This window comes from Xyrauchen texanus, chromosome 3 (assembly GCF_025860055.1).
Source record: "Xyrauchen texanus isolate HMW12.3.18 chromosome 3, RBS_HiC_50CHRs, whole genome shotgun sequence".
Taxonomy (NCBI): Eukaryota; Metazoa; Chordata; class Actinopteri; order Cypriniformes; family Catostomidae; genus Xyrauchen; species Xyrauchen texanus.
In genome coordinates this window covers 56,603,334-56,621,770 of record NC_068278.1, presented here as the reverse complement: position 1 = coordinate 56,621,770, position 18,437 = coordinate 56,603,334, and the positions used below count along the sequence as shown (strand labels likewise).

Here is an 18,437-nt window from a genome sequence, read left to right as displayed (position 1 = left end):
TCAACAGGCTAACAAAATCCCAGGACTAACAGTTTGTTTTCAAACTAATTATGTGAAATATTTATTTTAGCGGTTGTCTGTGCACAACCTAATTAATAGTTGTGTGTTTTGTGATGTCACAACCAACATGTCCCCACCACATTTTAAAACAAAGTGACACCCATGCCCACCGTTCCTCTGCATAACTCTCAATTTTATGTTTGTTTCAACCACAGATGTCGGTAGAGAACCCAGAATGATGTAGTGTCCCTTTAAGAAAAGTGCTATATGTCTTTAAATGACCCCTGTAAAGTCATCTTTTGTCTCTCGCAGGTTTGAAACATTAATCTAATAATTCCGTGCATAGAGAAGATTAATACCATGCACGATGTATACTTATATATTGCATACAACACAAATAATACGAGTAGCATGGTATTCCTTCAAAGTTTATTTCTTTTGGTCAGAGTTTAGTAAGATTGTGTATTAGTATCCTATAACACATTTCTTAAGTATAAATGTATAGAAATAGCCCTTGGTTGACCTTTTATCTCGTTCAAAATCAGCTTTACACTGATAGTTTGAGCATATGTGTGGGCGGGGCGCTTTCACGCACACGGTGACGTCACCCGATTGGTGATCTCACGCATCTTACGTAGAGACAATGCCCGTTCATTTGCACTATGGATCGTAAGTGTTTTTGTCTGTATATTTTCCTTTAGTTTTACTAAATATTTTTATATCGTACCAACGTAGTCACTTTATTAGTTTGTTCCATCTATATTTCTGAGAATATCTGTGTGAGTTAGCCTGTTAGCTCGTTGGATTATTTGTGGAGTCGCGTTTGTTTTGTCATAGAGTGAAATGTGATTTATTAACCTGTTATTCAGTTTCACATATTTGACTGTTAGAATGTGTGTTATAATGATTATTATTAATATCGTGTGCTCTTAATGTATGTATATTGTATGTATAGGGCAGAGTGAGTTCTTGGTTTGCTATGTGGTTTCAAGACAGATCAACAATTCACCTTTAATATAAACAGAAATGAGAGGATTTAGAACAGAAATCACTAAACATCATCAGTACTAATGATATGTGTCGTGTTATTTTTTTATTTTTTTTTAGTAACAGACAATTTACGTTTTTACCTTTATTTGCCATACTGGATCTGTAATTAATAATAATAATAATAATAAAAAGAAAAAGAAAATATATATATATATATAGATATGATCAAATGTACTCCTAATACCTGTCTGTCTGTCTGTCTTTTTATTCTAACTGTCTGTCTGTCTTTTTATTTTATAATCTATCTGTCTGTCTGTCTTTTTATTTTACAATCTATCTATCTGTCTGTCTTTTTATTTTATTATCTGTCTGTCTGTCTTTTTAATTTATAATCTGTCTGTCTGTCTTTTTATTTTATAATACATCTATCTATCTGTCTATCTGTCGTTAAAGTCAAAGTCAGAAGTATGCATGCACCTTAGCCAAATACATTAAAACTCAGTTTTTTTTTACAATTCCTGACATTTAATTGTAGAAAACATTCCCTGTCTGAGGTCAGTTAGGATCACTACTTTATTTTAAGAATGTGAAATGTCAGAATAATAATAGAGAGAATGATCTATTTCAGCTTTTATTTCTTTCATCACATTCCCAGTGGGTCAGAAGTTTACATACACTTTATTAGTATTTGGTAGCATTGCCTTTAAAGGGTTTAACTTGGGTCAAATGTTTTGGGTAGCCTTCACACAATAAGTTGCTTAAATTTTGGCCCGTTCCTCCAGACAGAACTGGTGTAACTGAGTCAGGTTTGTAGGCCTCCGCACATGCTTTTTCAGTTCTGCCCACAAATTTTCAACCGGATTGAGTTCAGGGCTTTGTGATGGCCACTCCAATACCGTGACTTTGTTGTCTTTAAGCCATTTTGCCACAACTTTGGAGGTATGCTTGGGGTCATTGTCCATTTAGAAGACCCATTTGTGACAAGCCTTAACATCCTGGCTGATGTCTTGAGATTTTGCTTTAATATAGCCACCTAATTTTCCTTCCTCACGATGCCATTTATTTTGTGAAGTGCACCAGTTTCTCCTGCCGCAAAGCATCCCCACAACATGATGCTGCCACCCCCATGCTTCACAGTTGGGATGGTGTTCTTCGGCTTGCAAGCCTCACCCTTTTTCCTTCAAACATAACAATGGTCATATTAGCCAAACAGTTCCATTTTTCTTTCATAAGACCAGAGTAAATTTCTCCAAAAGTGTGTCCCCATGTATTCTGGCTTTTTTATGACCGTTTTGGAGCTGTGGTTTCTTCTTCCTTGCAGAACAACCTTTCAGGTTATGTCGATATAGAACTTGTTTTACTGTGGATATAGATACTTGTCTACCTGTTTCCTCCAGCATCTTCACAAGGTCCTTTGCTGTTGTTCTGGGATTGATTTGCACTCTTTGCACCAAACTATGTTCATCTCTTGGATACAGAATGCATCTCCTTCCTGAGCCGGATGATTGCTGCATGGTCCCATGGTGTTTATACTTGCATATTATTGTTTGTACAGATGAACGTGGCACATTCATGCATTTGGAAATTGTTCCCAAGGATGAACCAGACTTTTTGAGATCCACATTTATTTTTCTGAGGTCTTAGCTGATTTCTTTTGATTTTCCCATGATGTCAAGCAAAGCACTGAGTTTGAAGGTAGGCCTTAAAATACATCCACAGGTACACCTCCAATTGACTAATCAGAAGCTAATTGCCAATAAACGTCTGACTTCAACTCTGTCTTATCTGCCTCTCTGTGTGTCTGTCTGTCTATCTTTATAATAAATGATCTATCTATTTATTTTTTATAATTATCTGTCTGCCTGTTTGTCTATCTATAGTGCAAAATAATATTACAAATTATACTTCGTGTTTATACTCTCTCTCTTTGTGTCTATAGACTGGTTCAGACCTAATTTTGACATAAAGGTGTGACGAACGATGGTCAGAAGATTTAAAGGACGTTGATGTGTTTATTCTCACTTGCGTTTGAGTCCATTGGTGCAGTATGTCTGTGTCCAGCACCCCCACCAGTAATGATGCCTGTCTGAGCATCGTCCACAGCCTCATGTGCCATCGACAGGGTGGAGTGAGCGAGTCTTTCGCTAAGAGAGCCATAGAGAGTTTGGTGAAGAAGCTGAAAGAGAAGAAAGATGAGTTAGACTCTCTGATCACTGCCATCACTACTAATGGAGCTCACCCCAGTAAATGTGTGACTATACAGCGCACGCTAGATGGCAGACTACAGGTCTGTATTCATGCAGTACTTCTAGACAGTCATTGGTAGAGGTACTGTACTTAAAAGAATAGCTCACCCAAAAATCATTATTCTCTCATCGTTTAGTCACACTTATGCCATCACAAACTCGCATGACTATGTGTTGCGGTCCATACAATGCAAGTCAGTGGGGTACGAAACTTCAAAAAGGACATAAAGGCAGCATAAATGTAATCCATATGACTCGAGTGGTTTAATCCATGTCTTTTGGTGGTATATGATGGTTCTGGGCATATTCACAATAAATCTTGACATCTGCAGTCTCCTTGGCACATCACAAAAGTTTGATACGGCATAAGGGTGAGAAAATAATGAGAGAATTATCAGTTTTGTTGGGTGAACTATCCTAAATAAAGTGCCGTCCTACATGTTTTTTTCCACGTTGAATATTCTGTCAAATAAAATACGTTGCGATTGTTGTTCCATGTTGACTTGTAATGTATCAAGGATATTAGATTTTAGAAAGTATTGCTCCGGCTCTCCCTATATTTTCATTTGTGACCCGAGTTTTGGTGTGATTATGTGTACATTTGTTTGTTCGTTCAGGTGGCTGGTCGTAAAGGATTTCCTCATGTGATATATACACGACTGTGGCGATGGCCAGACCTGCACAAGAACGAACTGAAACACGTGAAATACTGTCAGTTTGCCTTTGACCTCAAATGCGACAATGTGTGTGTGAACCCGTACCACTACGAGAGGGTAGTGTCCCCCAGCATTGGTGAATTGTTTACTGTTTTCTCTGGATGTGATGTGAAACTATGTCTCACAAATATGAAAGGAATTTAGAGGATATCATTAAGGTTGTACTTCTAACATAAACTTGTGTTTTAATTCTTATCTCTCTCTTTCTTTGATATTCAGATCTGTCTGTACTGACACTAGGTGGCCCAGGTGAGTGCGGCTCATACATGATCTAGTATGAATTAATGTTATACATGGCAATTTTTTATTTAGATTATGATAGGTCTATTGTGGCATTCTGTGGTTAAACCTTTATATATATATATGAGAGAGAGCTGTCTGTCTGTCTCTCTCTCTCTCACTCTCAATTTCATGTATCTAGCTAAATTGAGCTTTTATTTTGCCGGAAAGCCGAATGAATCAGCTTCACACCTCCTGATAAGCAGTTTGCTTTATGGCTTGAATGTGCTTATTTAATCCTAAGACCCTGCGATTTAATTATATAAATAAACAGTCTGCGTGTGCTGCCTGCTTTAAGCTTAATGCGCATTCTGCTGTATGTCACCTATTACAAACACAGAGCACATGTGATGCTTATGATGAGGTGTTTTGAGTGTATGAGTGTCTTGCCTCACTTTGAAGTGCACAGCACATTCAGACTGTATATTTAATTAAGTGTTAGCCTTTTGTGGTTCAATCACACTTGGATATATCACAGTTTTAATTTGATTAATTGAGCAATAATACATTAATTTGATACCAAATATGTAAAATTCTGTGACATTCTATGTTTAATGGTTAATTCCGCTTTTATGATTGGATTCTGTCCGTGTTTTCCATATTGTGGAAATCTTAGGGCCCTAGTTACATAGCTGTCTTAGTCTCAAGTCTTGATTCACTCGGTGGTCTCTTTCTTTTCACATAATCAGTGTTCATTTTCAAATGTTTAAATTATTTTTAATTTGAGTCATATTTTTGGCCTGCCAACCCTTTAAACAAATATTCAAATATTTAAAAACATACATGCAATGTTTTTTATATATAGCATATAATGGATATACTGAAATATTAGCTACTTTATAGAAGTCACTCTGTTTTAAATTCTTCACGTTTAGACAATTAAGGATATTGCTTTACACGTGGCATGTTTTTAAGAAAATGGCGTATTCACAATGCAAGTTGTGCATTCTGACTAGAGCGTAACTTCAGGTGTTCAGCTCTTGCAGCTCAAGCAGGGAAATCCTCAACATACTGTGATTGAATTATTTGAACGAGATCTTTCTAGATTTTTTTGTTATTTAATGAAATGATAAATAACGGGGCCTGGGTAGCTCAGCGAGTATTGACGCTGACTTCCACCCCTGGAGTCGTGAGTTCGAATCAGGGCGTGCTGAGTGACTCCAGCCAGGTCTCCTAAGCAACCAAATTGGCTCGGTTGCTATGGAGGGTAGAGTTACATGGGGTAACCTCCTCATGGTTGCGATTAAGTGGTTCTTGCTCTCAATGGGGCGTGTGGTAAGCTGTGCTTGGATCGTGGAGAGTAGCATGAGACTCCACATGGCAACTGAGACTTGACCTCCACCACCCGGATTGAGGTAACCGTGCCACCACGAGAACCTACTACGTAGTGGGATTTGGGCATTCCAAATTGGGAGAAAAGGGGGATTAAAAAAAGAAAAGAAATAATAAATAAAAAACAGTTGTTACTACATTTGTAATATCAACAATTGTCAACAGTTTTAATTGAATACATTTGATTGCATTGTCATGATGTGTTTTTTTTTTAACTTGTCTTCGTTATCGTTGGAAAACTCCTTTTTGTCAACAAACATTTTCGTATCCATTTCTTTGTAATAAGCTGGACAATCTGCAGTCCAATTTATGCCACTCATCACCTTGGCAGGGTTTTATTTTGAAATGGGGCAGTGGTTGAGGCTCAGTGTTACTGACCAGAAGGTCGGGGGTTCAAGCCCCAGCACCACCAAGATGCCACTGTTGGGCCCTTGAGCAAGGCAGGTTGCTCCGGGGGGATTGTCCCTGTAATAAGTGCACTGTAAGTCGCTTTGAATAAAAGCGTCTGCCAAATGCATAAATGTAAATAATGACTGGCTGACTCCACATTATTCCTAACATATTTAATTGCAGATTGCTGAAGAAAGTTTGTTGTGTATGTATGTGTAGGCCCTAGTGGAGAACCGATGATAAAGGATGAATTCGAGGGTCATTCTGCTGCTGATGGAGGTCACAGTATTCAAACCATTCAGCATGCTGCTGCCTGCTCTGCCCCACCTGACACATTTAACAGCCCTGCCCTCTTGCCCCCAACTGACTCTGCAAGCTCTGCCTCCACCTCTGCTTTCACCAGTTTGGCCGCCGGACCAACGAGTAAGTCATCAGACTAAAATGAACATCAGAGCAGTGTATTTTAGATACTACGTGGATTCATAGCCTATATTCACTGTAAATTACTATTTACGTTTGCCAAAAAGTAGACCATAAGGTTGGCCTTTAAACTTGCATGTAATGTGGGTAAAAGAGGTTTGTTACATCCTTATTTGTGTCTGGTTTACAGATTATATTGCTTTCGATGAATGTATGATATTTATGTATTTGTTTCCATTAGATGCCCCCACCTCATGGCCAAGAGGAAGCAGTTTCCCTCCCAATATCCCCCATCAGAACGGCCACCTACAGCATCATCCACCACTGCCCCAAACTGGCCAGTACTGTGAGTGACTCCCACAATATAACTACTAATGCTCTTGTAAATACCGTTACAGTCTGCTTGAAGTCAGTTTGACAGTTGCTGAACGTTTTTCTCTCTCTTTTTCTCAGGGTCAGTGCATAGTGAGCTGGCTTTCCAACCTCCAATTTCCACCCATTCAGGTGAGGAATAAAAAGACTATTATCTGAACAATATACTATGCAAGATTAGGGTCAAGCATCTCAAATCATGTGTTGAAATACTATGCCAATGGTGCACAGATGGCATACTATTTCTTGATATGTTTAAAGCATGTTTCCATTAGTGTTGGATAAGTTACTAAAAAGGTAATCCACTACAAATGACTAATTCTCTAAAATTAGATTACTGAATTTAGTGACTAATCCATAGAAAAAGTAATTACATTGCTAATTACTTTTAAGGCTATGTCCACATTCATCCAGATACATTTGAAAAAGCCAAATCCCTTTTCAAACGTTATCCAAAACATCTGATAACGCTTAAATCCCCTTATTGCACAAGCATAAATAGCTGAAATGCAAATGTCTTTGTGTTCGCCACCAGACAGCAATTCCAGGTAAACTTCACGTTGGCTATGTAGGAATGCACCGTGTCCTTGTCACATGGTCCGCACATTGATATATTGCTTCAAAAATACTTTATTGCATATACGTAATTGTTTTCGAATATCTTCGTTTTCCCTATCCACACTACAACGTGAAGACGACGTTTTCAAATGTATCCGCTTGGGAAAGCGTTTTTAAGAAGCATGCTTTTTGGGCTAATATTGCCCACAACCCCTTGTGTTATGGAAGAAGAGGAGCTTTTAACATTTCAGTTTGTTGAAAACTCTGGTGAGTAGTGCAAGCAAAAGCCGCCACAGCAGTTTTAAATGTATGAACCTAAGATTTCTTTTTTCAGATGTGCATTTATGCATTGGTTGGGCACCTTTATCCAAAGTCAATTGCAATGCATTCAAGCTTTACATTTAAAAAAAAAAAAAAACATCATGCATTCCCTGGGAATCAATCCCATGACTTTGATGCTTCTTTAGCACAATGATCTACCAGTTGAGCTACAGGAACACTCGTAAGATCTTATTACATTCTCAAAAGTATGTACTTTCCCAGGCCTGCAAATTATGATGCAACCCTAGTTTGACATCATATCAGCATATTAAATATACTTATTTCAATATTTTGAAATGTTATGAAGTGTAACATGCTCATTGATTTGTAACCGTGATCTCTCTCTGTCACAGCTCCAGATTACTGGTGCTCTATCCCGTACTTTGAGATGGATATTCAGGTAGGCGAGACGTTTAAGGTGCCATCCAGCTGTCCCATCGTAACAGTGGATGGTTATGTGGACCCATCAGGTGGAGATCACTTCTGTCTTGGGCAACTGAGTAACGTTCACCGTATAGAGGCTATAGAGAGAGCCAGGTGTGCATTTACATCCATCTTTTCTGACTTTACTAAATGTAGGACATAAAGATTAAAGGGTTTAAAACAAGTTAAGCTCAAACTACAGCAGTTGTGGCATAATGTTGATTAACATAAAAATAAAACCTCTTACTAACTTTTCTGTATAAAGTTATATCCAGTTTTACAACTTTGTTGCCATGACGACATACACTGTAAACCCTAAAAAAACAAAACTATGATTAGAACAACTTTATAGCTCAAATAATAAAACTAAATAAAAAAATTTAACACAAGAATACATGTAATTTTCTAGAATTAAAACCTTCAAAAACCTTTTAAAAATGGGCCTGGGTAGCTCAGTGGTAAAGACGATGACTACCACCCCTCGAGTTCAGTTCGAAACCAGGGCGGGCTGAGTCCAGCCAGGTCTCCTAAGCAACCAAATTGGCACGGATGCTAGGGAGGGTAGAGTCACATGGGGTAACGTCCTCGTGATCGCTATAATGTGGTTCGCTCTCAGTGGGGCGCGTGGTGATTTGTGCATGGATGCCGCGGTGGATGACGTTAAGCCTCCTCACGCGCTATGTCTCCGCGGTAACGCACTCAACAAGCCACTTGATAAGATACGTGGGTTGACGGTCTCAGATGCGGAGGCAACTGAGATTTGTACTCCGCCACCCGGATTGAGGTGAGTCACTACGCCACCACGGGGACTTAGGGCACATTGGGAATTGGGCATTCCAAATTGGAATGCCCCTCCTAATCAAATTGTTCTTGTTGTAATCAGCATTATACTGTAAATACTTTTAAATTCAGCTTAATTTATATTGAACCCGGAATATTCCTTTAATCTATCCCTGTCTCTCTCTTCAGGCTTCACATTGGTAAAGGAGTTCAGCTGGAGTGTAAAGGAGAGGGGGACGTGTGGGTGCGCTGTCTCAGTGATCACGCTGTGTTTGTCCAGAGTTATTATCTGGACCGGGAGGCTGGACGAGCTCCGGGAGATGCTGTCCACAAAATTTACCCCAGTGCTTACATCAAGGTAACACAAATACAGACATCTTTCACCCCCGACATGCTGTTACAGATATGCGATTACAGTGTACTACAGTAATATATCACAAACGTACCATGGTATACAAGTATTCCAAATTGAAGTGAGACCATGCAAGAACATTTTTGATATGCAAATGTACTGAAAGTGCTGACATTTGACACTATATATCATTATTTTCTTGTCAGAATTTATTTATTTCCATCTTAGGAAAGAAAACAAAACAATATGTTGCAAAATAATGCTTTATACTGTGGAAGGCTTTGTTTGTGGTAATTAAAATATATTTTACAAAGGCTGAAAAATACTTGATTTCTATCACAAGTCCCATCTGGGCTTGTTTTGGACATCAAATTGCGTTAAGAGTTCCTTTCTCCATCATTTTATCACTGACAGGGAAGCGCTGTCAGAGATTATTTTATTTACTGAGATAACCTCCGTGGTTCTATCATAGGACAGAGGATATCAATGGTCAACTAGCGTGTTAAGACGGCTCCGCCCAAATCCCGCCATGTTATGCTATTTTATGCTAAGTTTGTAGGCTATTTTGGTAGAAGGACTCTGGCGCTGTGGCGTGTGCCTCAGTGAAATGACTTCTAGCGGACACATTACAAAGGTTCCGCCCTTCACACCAGTATTTATTCTGTATTAACGGTAAATGTGTTAATCACGATGAAAACAAATTAACGTGTTAAACGTTTTAATTAATCGCATGTGTTAACGCGTACATTTTGACAGCTCTAATATATATATTTTTTTTATTATTTATTTATTATTGTTATTTATAAGATATTAATCTTGTGTATATACACAAAATCCCCTATATATTGTTAATATACACTCACCTAAAGGATTATTAGGAACACCATACTAATACTGTGTTTGACCCCCTTTTGCCTTCAGAACTGCCTTAATTCTACGTGGCATTGATTCAACAAGGTGCTGAAAGCATTCTTTAGAAATGTTGGCCCATATTGATAGGATAGCATCTTGCAGTTGATGGAGATTTGTGGGATGCACATCCAGGGCACGAAGCTCCTGTTCCACCACATCCCAAAGATGCTCTATTGGGTTGAGATCTGGTGACTGTGGGGGCCATTTTAGTACAGTGAACTCATTGTCATGTTCAAGAAACCAATTTGAAATGATTCGAGCTTTGTGACATGGTGCATTATCCTGCTGGAAGTAGCCATCAGAGGATGGGTACATGGTGGCCATAAAGGGATGGACATGGTCAGAAACAATGCTCAGGTAGGCCGTGGCATTTAAACGATGCCCAATTGGCACTAAGGGGCCTAAAGTGTGCCAAGAAAACATCCCCCACACCATTGCACCACCTCCACCAGCCTGCACAGTGGTAACAAGGCATGATGGATCCATGTTCTCATTCTGTTTACGCCAAATTCTGACTCTACCATCTGAATGTCTCAACAGAAATCGAGACTCATCAGACCAGGCAACATTTTTCCAGTCTTCAACTGTCCAATTTTGGTGAGCTCTTGCAAATTGTAGCCTCTTTTTCCTATTTGTAGTGGAGATGAGTGGTACCCGGTGGGGTCTTCTGCTGTTGTAGCCCATCCGCCTCAAGGTTGTGCGTGTTGTGGCTTCACAAATGCTTTGCTGCATACCTCGGTTGTAACGAGTGGTTATTTCAGGCAAAGTTGCTCTTCTATCAGCTTGAATCAGTCGGCCCATTCTCCTCTGACCTCTAGCATCAACAAGGCATTTTCGCCCACAGGACTGCCGCATACTGGATGTTTTTCCCTTTTCACACCATTCTTTGTAAACCCTAGAAATGGTTGTGCGTGAAAATCCCAGTAACTGAGCAGTGGTGGTGTAGTGGTCTAAGCACATAACTGGTAAACTGGTAATCAGAACTGGTTCGAACCCCACAGCCACCAACATTGTGTCCTTGAGCAAGGCACTTAACTCCAGGTTGCTCCAGGGGGATTGTCCCTGTAATAAGGGCTCTGTAAGTTGCTTTGGATAAAAGCGTCTGCCAAATGCATAAATGTATGTAAATGAGCAGATTGTGAAATACTCAGACCGGCCCGTCTGGCACCAAGAACCATGCCACGCTCAAAATTGCTTAAATCACCTTTCTTTCCCATTCTGACATTCAGTTTGGAGTTCAGGAGATTGTCTTGACCAGGACCACACCCCTAAATGCATTGAAGCAACTGCCATGTGATTGGTTGATTAGATAATTGCATTAATGAGAAATTGAACAGGTGTTCCTAATAATCCTTTAGGTGAGTGTATGTATGTGTATATATATATATATATATAGGCTATAAAAAGCTTAATTTGGTTAATACTTAAATATAGTACATTGTAATGTAGCCTTGTCATTTCACAATAAGAGTCCCCGGTGTATTTTTGGCTTGTTTATAGTTAAACGTCCCTGGTTATGCACCACATCTTCATTTTTTCATAGTAAGGAAACACAAAAAAAAAATTAAAAGGACAAAATACGAATTTGTTTTAACATTCTATAGACAATTAATCATTTATCGGCCTTTTCCACCACCTTAGTTATTGGCATACTGAATAAGTAGAAAGTTTGCGTTTCAGATCTGATTAAAGTCAGATTGTTTGTGTTGATTTTAATTGCTCTGTGTTTCTGTGGCAGGTGTTTGATTTACGCCAGTGTCATCGGCAGATGCAGCAGCAGGCAGCTACGGCTCAAGCTGCAGCAGCTGCGCAGGCGGCTGCAGTGGCGGGAAATATCCCAGGCCCGGGTTCGGTGGGCGGCATTGTTCCCGCTATCAGTGAGTCTCATTAACATTCAACTATTCATAGGATCATATTACATCAGGTTTCTTCTATTTTTAATGCAAATAAATTGTTAATTAATACAAAATAACATTAATAATTGTATATAATATTATTGTTAATAGTGATATTTTATAATAATTTACTAGTATTTTGTTTATATTTATTAATTAGTATTAATTCATCATTATTGATAACAGTACACAATGCAGTGTGTGTTTAAAGTAAGATTTTATAGGTTTAACTCAATCTCATCTGTCTATCCTTAGGTTTGTCTGCCGCAGCGGGTGTCGGCGTGGATGACCTGCAGCGTCTCTGCATCTTGCGGATGAGTTTCGTGAAAGGCTGGGGACCGGATTACCCTCGCCAGAGTATCAAAGAGACGCCATGCTGGATCGAGATCCATTTACACTGGGCTTTACAGCTCCTGGATGAGGTTCTGCACACCATGGCTATAGCCGACCCGCAACCTCTGGACTAATGCCGAAACACTCATAACCTATTAGAATACATACTGACCTTCTGCAGCAGCTGACAGATTTGTTACCCCACCTCTGTCGGAACGTTGAAATCAGCAGTATTACAAAATCAACACTAACTCTGTTGTTTCAAACAGGACTGTTTATCAAAACACAGCAAAGTTACACTTTTAAAAATTCTAACTAGATAGTCAGGGCTCTCTTTGGGGTCAGAATGAAGAAGTTCAGAGACTTGCATTATTTTGTGTCATAAGTTTACTGCCATAAACATACAGTGGCCACATACACACTGCAGCAAAATATGGCTGTCACTCCTCGTAATCCTGTTCTGTACACACATTGGACTTTAAGATATACAAGCGCAAAAAAATTCCAATTTTATACATTTTGCGTAAAACCTTTCATATGTAAATATCTTTCAATTCAACATGAAAATTTATGTTTGTTTTTTTACTAATGATTCACACAGAAATTCGTTCAGCTAGTGTTCCGTGATAGTTCGTAACACCATTCTTACTTAAAGGGATGCATTCACTGTTTACACAAGGAGCCTTTTGAACAATTTACATAGAAATTAGTTTACCTTATGTTCCCTGAATGAGGCCCAAAGTTTGGTTATTTATGGGAATGACAATTGCATTCTCCAACCAAATTTTGAGTTTAGTAAATAGTGTGTAAAGTGATGTAAATTGCCGCAGTGAATAGAGTGCAACATTTCGGGTAAGAGTAGTTTTATGAACGATTTGCTCTGGATTACATAAATGGTTGCACTCAATTCAGTGCAACTATTTATGTAAGAATGTTCATTCAGCTACTGTTTCATGATAGTTCGTAACACCATTCTTACGTAAATTAGCGTTTTAGTCACAGTTTAGTTAAAAATAATTTTACAAACAATTGCACTTAAATACGATCGTGTTTAAAGAATGACTCACAACTTTTGGTTATTTGCAGGAGTGAAAACGCATTCAACAACCGAGTTTAGAATTTAGTAAATTGTGTGTAAAAATTTCAGGTAAGAATAATTTTACGACCGATTTACACTGGATTGCCTGTATTGTTGCGTTCAATTTATTTAATCAAGTTTTCTACGAACAATTTACACCGAAAGTCGTCCAGCTACTGTTTCATGATAGTTTGTAATACCGGTACATATCTTTTTTCATACACAGTTTACGCAAGAATTGTTTTACGAACAATGTACAAAGAAATTGGTTCATCTCGTGTTTCGTGAATGAGGCCCAAAGTTCAGTTATTTATGGGAATTACAGCTACGTTCTACAACCAAATTTTGAGTTTTGTAAAATGTGTGTAAAACTTTTATGTTAATTGCTGCAAGAGTGCAACATTTCAGGTAAGAATAGTTTACCGTATGATTTAAACTGGATTTCATAAATTGTTGCTTTCAATTCAAAATGACGTACGGATGTTTTTTCGAACGATTTTCACAAATTTGTTCAGCTATTGTTTCACGATAGTTCGTAACTCTATTCTTACAGATATTGTCACATACAGTTAATGCAAGAATGGTTTAATATGAACAATTTACACAGAAATGTGTTCACCTTGTGTTCCCTGAATGAGGCCCAAATTTGGTTATTTATGTGAATATAACTGCATTCGATAACTGTAATTCGCTTTTAGTAATTTGTGCATAAAACGTTTCTTCGTGCCACGTTTCAGCTACGAATATTTTTGCGAAAAATTTACTCTAGATTTCATAAATTGTTGCTTTCAATTCAACATGACAATTGATATTTGAATGTTATTTATGAACAATTTAAACAGAAATTTGCATTTAGCTTGTGTTTCATGATAGCTCGTAACACTTTTCTTAGATATACAGTTGAAGTCAGAATTTTACATACACCTTAGCCAAATACATTTAAACAATTTTCACAATTCCTGACATTTAATCGTAGAAAATACCGGATTGGTGGTGGTGTAGTGGGCTAAAGCACTGAACTGGTAAACAGAAGGTTGCCTGTTCGATCCTAACCACCACCACCATTGTGTCCTAGAGCAAGGCACTTAACTACAGATTGCTCCGGGGTGATTGTCCCTGAAGTGCGCTGTATAAAAGCTTCTGCCAAAGGCATAAATGTAAATGTAAAACTTTCATTAGGGCAGTTAGGTCACTAAATTATATTAAGAATGTGAAATGTCGTGGCCTGGGTAGCTCGGTGAGTAAAGACACTGACTACCACTCTTAGAGTCGCAAGTTCGAATCCAGGGCGTGCTGAGTGACTCCAGCTAGGTCTCCTAAGCAACAAAATTGGCCTGGTTGCTAGGGAGGGTAGATTCACTTGCGGTAACCTCCTCTTGATCACTATATTGTGGTTTGCTCTCCATGAGGCACGTGGTGAGTTGTGCGTGGATGCCGCGGAGAATAGCGTGAAGCCTCCACACGCGCTATGTCTCGGCGGTAGCGCGCTCAACAAGCCACGTGATAAGATGCGCTGGTTGACTGTCTCAGACGTGGAGGCAACTGAGATTCGTCCTCCACCACCCAGATTGAGGGGAGTCACTACGCCACCATGAGGACTTAGAGCACATTGGGAATTGGGCATGCCAAATTGGGGAGAAAATAAAAAAAAAAGAATGTGAAATGTCAGAATAATAGTAAAGAGAATTATTTATTTCAGCTTTTATTTCTTTCATCACATTCCCAGTGGGTCAGTTGTTTACACACACTTTGTTAGTATTAAGTAGCATTGCCTTATATTGTTTAACTTGGGTCAAACATTTTGGGTAGCCTTCCACAAGCTTCTCACAATAAGTTACTGGAATTTTGACCCATTCCTCCAGACAGAACTGGTGTAACTGGGTCAGGTTTGTAGGCTTCCTTGTTCGCACACGCTTTTTCAGTTCTGCCCACAAAATTTCTTTCGGCTTGAGTTCAGGGCTTTGTGATGCCCACTCCAATTTCTTGACTTTGTTGTCCTTGAGCCATTTTGCCACAACTTTGGAGGTATGCTTGGGGTCATTGTCCATTTGAAAGACCCATTTGCGACCAAACTTTAACTTCCTGGCTGACATCTCGAGATGTTGCTTCAATTTATCCACATAATTTTCCTTCTTCATGATGCCATCTATTTTGTATATGCACCAGTCCCTCCTGCATCAAAGCACCCCCCATGCTTCACGGTTGGGATGTTGTTATTCGGCTTGCAAGCCTCAACGTTTTTCCTTCAAACATAACAATGGTAATTATGGCCAAACAGTTCAGTTTTTGTTTCAACAGACCAGAGGACATTTCTCCAAAAAGTTGATCTTTGTCCCATGTGCAATTGCAAACTGTATTCTGGCTTTCTATAGCGGTTTTGGAGCTGTGGATTCTTCCTTGCAGAGCAGTCTTTCAGGTTATGTCGATATATGATGCGTTTTACTGTGGATATAGATACCTGTCTACCTGTTTCATCCAGCATCTTCACAAGGTCCTTTGCTGTTGTTCTGGGATTGATTTGCACTTTTTGCACCAAAATATGTTCATCTCTAGGAGACAGAATGCATCTCCTTCCTGAGCGGTATGATGGCTGTGTGGTCCCATGGTGTTTATACTTGCATATTATTGTTTGTACAGATGAACGTGGTACATTCAGGCATTTGGAAATTGCTCCCAAGGATGAACCAGACTTGTGGAGAATAAGTTTTTTCAGGTTTTGACTGATTTCTTATGATTTTCCCATGATGTCAAGCAAAGAGGCACTGAGTTTGAAGGTAGGCCTTAAAATACATCCACAGGTACACCTCCAATTCAGTACACCACCCATCAGAAGCTAATTGTCCAAAGGCTTGACATCACGTTCTGGAATTTTCCAAGCTGAATAAAGGCATGGTTAACTTAGTGTATGTAAACTTCTGACCCACTGGAATTGTGATATATTCCATTAAAAGTGCAACAATCTGTCTTTACACAATTGTTGGAAAGATGTATTGTGCCGTGCATGAAGTAGATGTCCTAAATGACTTGCCAAAACTATAGTATGTTAATATGAAATCTGTGAAGTGGTTAAAAAACGAGTTTTAATGACTTCAACCTAAGTGTATGTAAACTTCTGACTTCAGCCGTATTGACGCATACACATAGTACACAAGAATGGTTTTACAAACAATTTACACAGAAATATGTTTACCTCGTGTTTCATGAATCATGCACAAAGTTTGTTTAACCAAATTCATTTCCGAAAAGTTCAGGTTGCAACAACTGCATTTACGCTGTTGGACATTTACTTAAATGCACCAATTGTTTAAGGTACAAATTTGCAATTGTTCTGCTTGTGCACATGGAATGGTTAAAATGTGGCTTTCCCTCCCAAAACGTTGTAGTGTGTATGTGGCCAGAATATTGTCCTTTGTGTTTTTATACTCCTATAATGTTCTCTCATTTGTATCAAGCACTTAGTTTCTTCATATCACCTGTAAAGGCTGTATTTTAGGTTTTGTATCCTTGTACTGATTCAGGGGCTCCGTCTCAATATTATGAGTCACAACTCTGCCTCTAGTGCTGCTTCACTCAGATATCAGACAGATGAGAGCAGTCACAGATCTTTAATACAGAGTTACCGATTGTTATTTTACTAACAAAACAGTTTTGTACTGTATTTCTTTCCTTGTATGATTTTTTTGATAGACGGAACAACCTGTGATTATTATCATCATATCAAACAGTAGGCAACAGTAGTACAGAATGGCATACTACTAATACAATTTTTGCAGTATGTATCTGTTAACATTATGTAAATGTTCTGTATGCACAGAATTCCCGGATGACGTAGTTCTACATTTCTACAAATGTTTAGGATACAATGAACACACTGCACTGATTTGAATAATAATAATAATAAAGAAAAATAACTGTTTAATCTTTAACAGCTCGCAGAATTAAACATGCAACATATTAAGGTCATGAGACAACCAGTGTTGTGTGTAATCCAATTACAAAGTAATCAGGTACTGTAATCTACTTTTAGTCAAAAAAGTAGTGTAATGCATTACATTTTAAATTATTGTAATCTGATTAGTTACTGACTTTCAACTAATTGAATTACTTATAAGTACATTATAAGGTTACTCTTATTTCTTTTTTTAAAATTTGTTTTATCCCCTTTTCTCCCCAATTTGGAATGCCCAATTCCCACTACTTAATCAGTCCTCTTGGTGGCGTGGTTACTCACCTCAATTTGGGTGGCGGAGGACAAGTCTCCGTTTTCTCCACTTCTGAGACCGTCAATCTGCACATCTGATGATGTGGCTCGTTGTGTATGACACTGCGGAGACTCCCAGCATGTGGAGGCCCATGCTACTCTCAGCGATCAACGCACACGCCCCATTTAGAGCAAGAACCATTATTCGCGACCACGAGGAGGTTACCCCATGTGACTCTACCCTCCCTAGCAACCGGGGCAATTTGGTTGCTTAGGAGACTTGGGTGGAGTCACTCAGCGCACCCTGGATTTGAACTCATGACTCCAGGGGTGGTAGTCAGTGTCAATACTCGCTGCGCTACACAGACCCCCATGTTATTCTTATTTCTAACAATTCTTACAATTGTTGCCCCGTAACAATTCATTGTGAAGGAGAGAAAAGTGAGGTGCCGTGTGTTTGAATGTGTAACAATGAACATTGTTATATTAAAAATACAGACATTATTTCGATTTTTTTTTTACACTGAAGTCAAAATATTAGGATCTCTAGTTTTATCTGATATTAATTTTTTTTTAATTATGCTGAAACGCCACGCTGCTAAACACAACGTACACTAATATGCACTTTAGCACATTATTTCCTCCTATAGAAATCCTATATTTACTCAGCATCATCACATTAAGAATCAATGGGCTCATCCAAAAGCTGAAAAATGTTGCTTTCAGAGGCTTTAGAGTTAGGATGAAAATAAGGTACATTTTGAACTGTTCTGAGACCAGTGCAGACAGACAGCACACTGGAGGTTAAATCGTTCACTACATATGGAACATCCTATAGC

General features: G+C 38.7%; 1 protein-coding gene across 2 annotated transcripts; it reads left to right on the top strand.

Moving 5' to 3' along the window:
- The first annotated feature begins 605 nt into the window (after window positions 1-605).
- Window positions 606-18,031, top strand: LOC127622997 (mothers against decapentaplegic homolog 4). Of its 2 annotated transcripts, XM_052097223.1 has the most exons (11): window positions 606-669; window positions 2,930-3,277; window positions 3,854-4,028; window positions 4,172-4,201; window positions 6,173-6,376; window positions 6,615-6,719; window positions 6,827-6,877; window positions 7,978-8,161; window positions 9,017-9,185; window positions 11,830-11,968; window positions 12,242-18,031. In XM_052097223.1, exons 2-11 carry the CDS (start codon window positions 3,038-3,040, stop codon window positions 12,451-12,453), a joined length of 1,509 nt encoding a protein of 502 aa, XP_051953183.1. In that variant the 5' UTR covers window positions 606-669; window positions 2,930-3,037; the 3' UTR covers window positions 12,454-18,031. The 2 variants fall into 2 exon arrangements, with proteins under 2 accessions (XP_051953183.1, XP_051953186.1); XM_052097226.1 differs by lacking the exon at window positions 6,173-6,376.
- Window positions 18,032-18,437: the final 406 nt, after the last annotated feature.

Bases quoted from the DNA above. Each gene is read 5' to 3' on its own strand.
- LOC127622997 (XM_052097223.1), top strand. From the start codon at position 3,038: ATGTCTGTGTCCAGCACCCCCACCAGTAATGATGCCTGTCTGAGCATC. The intron at 4,029-4,171 runs GTGAATTGTTTA...TTTGATATTCAG, and splicing joins GGTAGTGTCCCCCAGCATTG to ATCTGTCTGTACTGACACTA. The intron at 9,186-11,829 runs GTAACACAAATA...TTTCTGTGGCAG, and splicing joins ACCCCAGTGCTTACATCAAG to GTGTTTGATTTACGCCAGTG.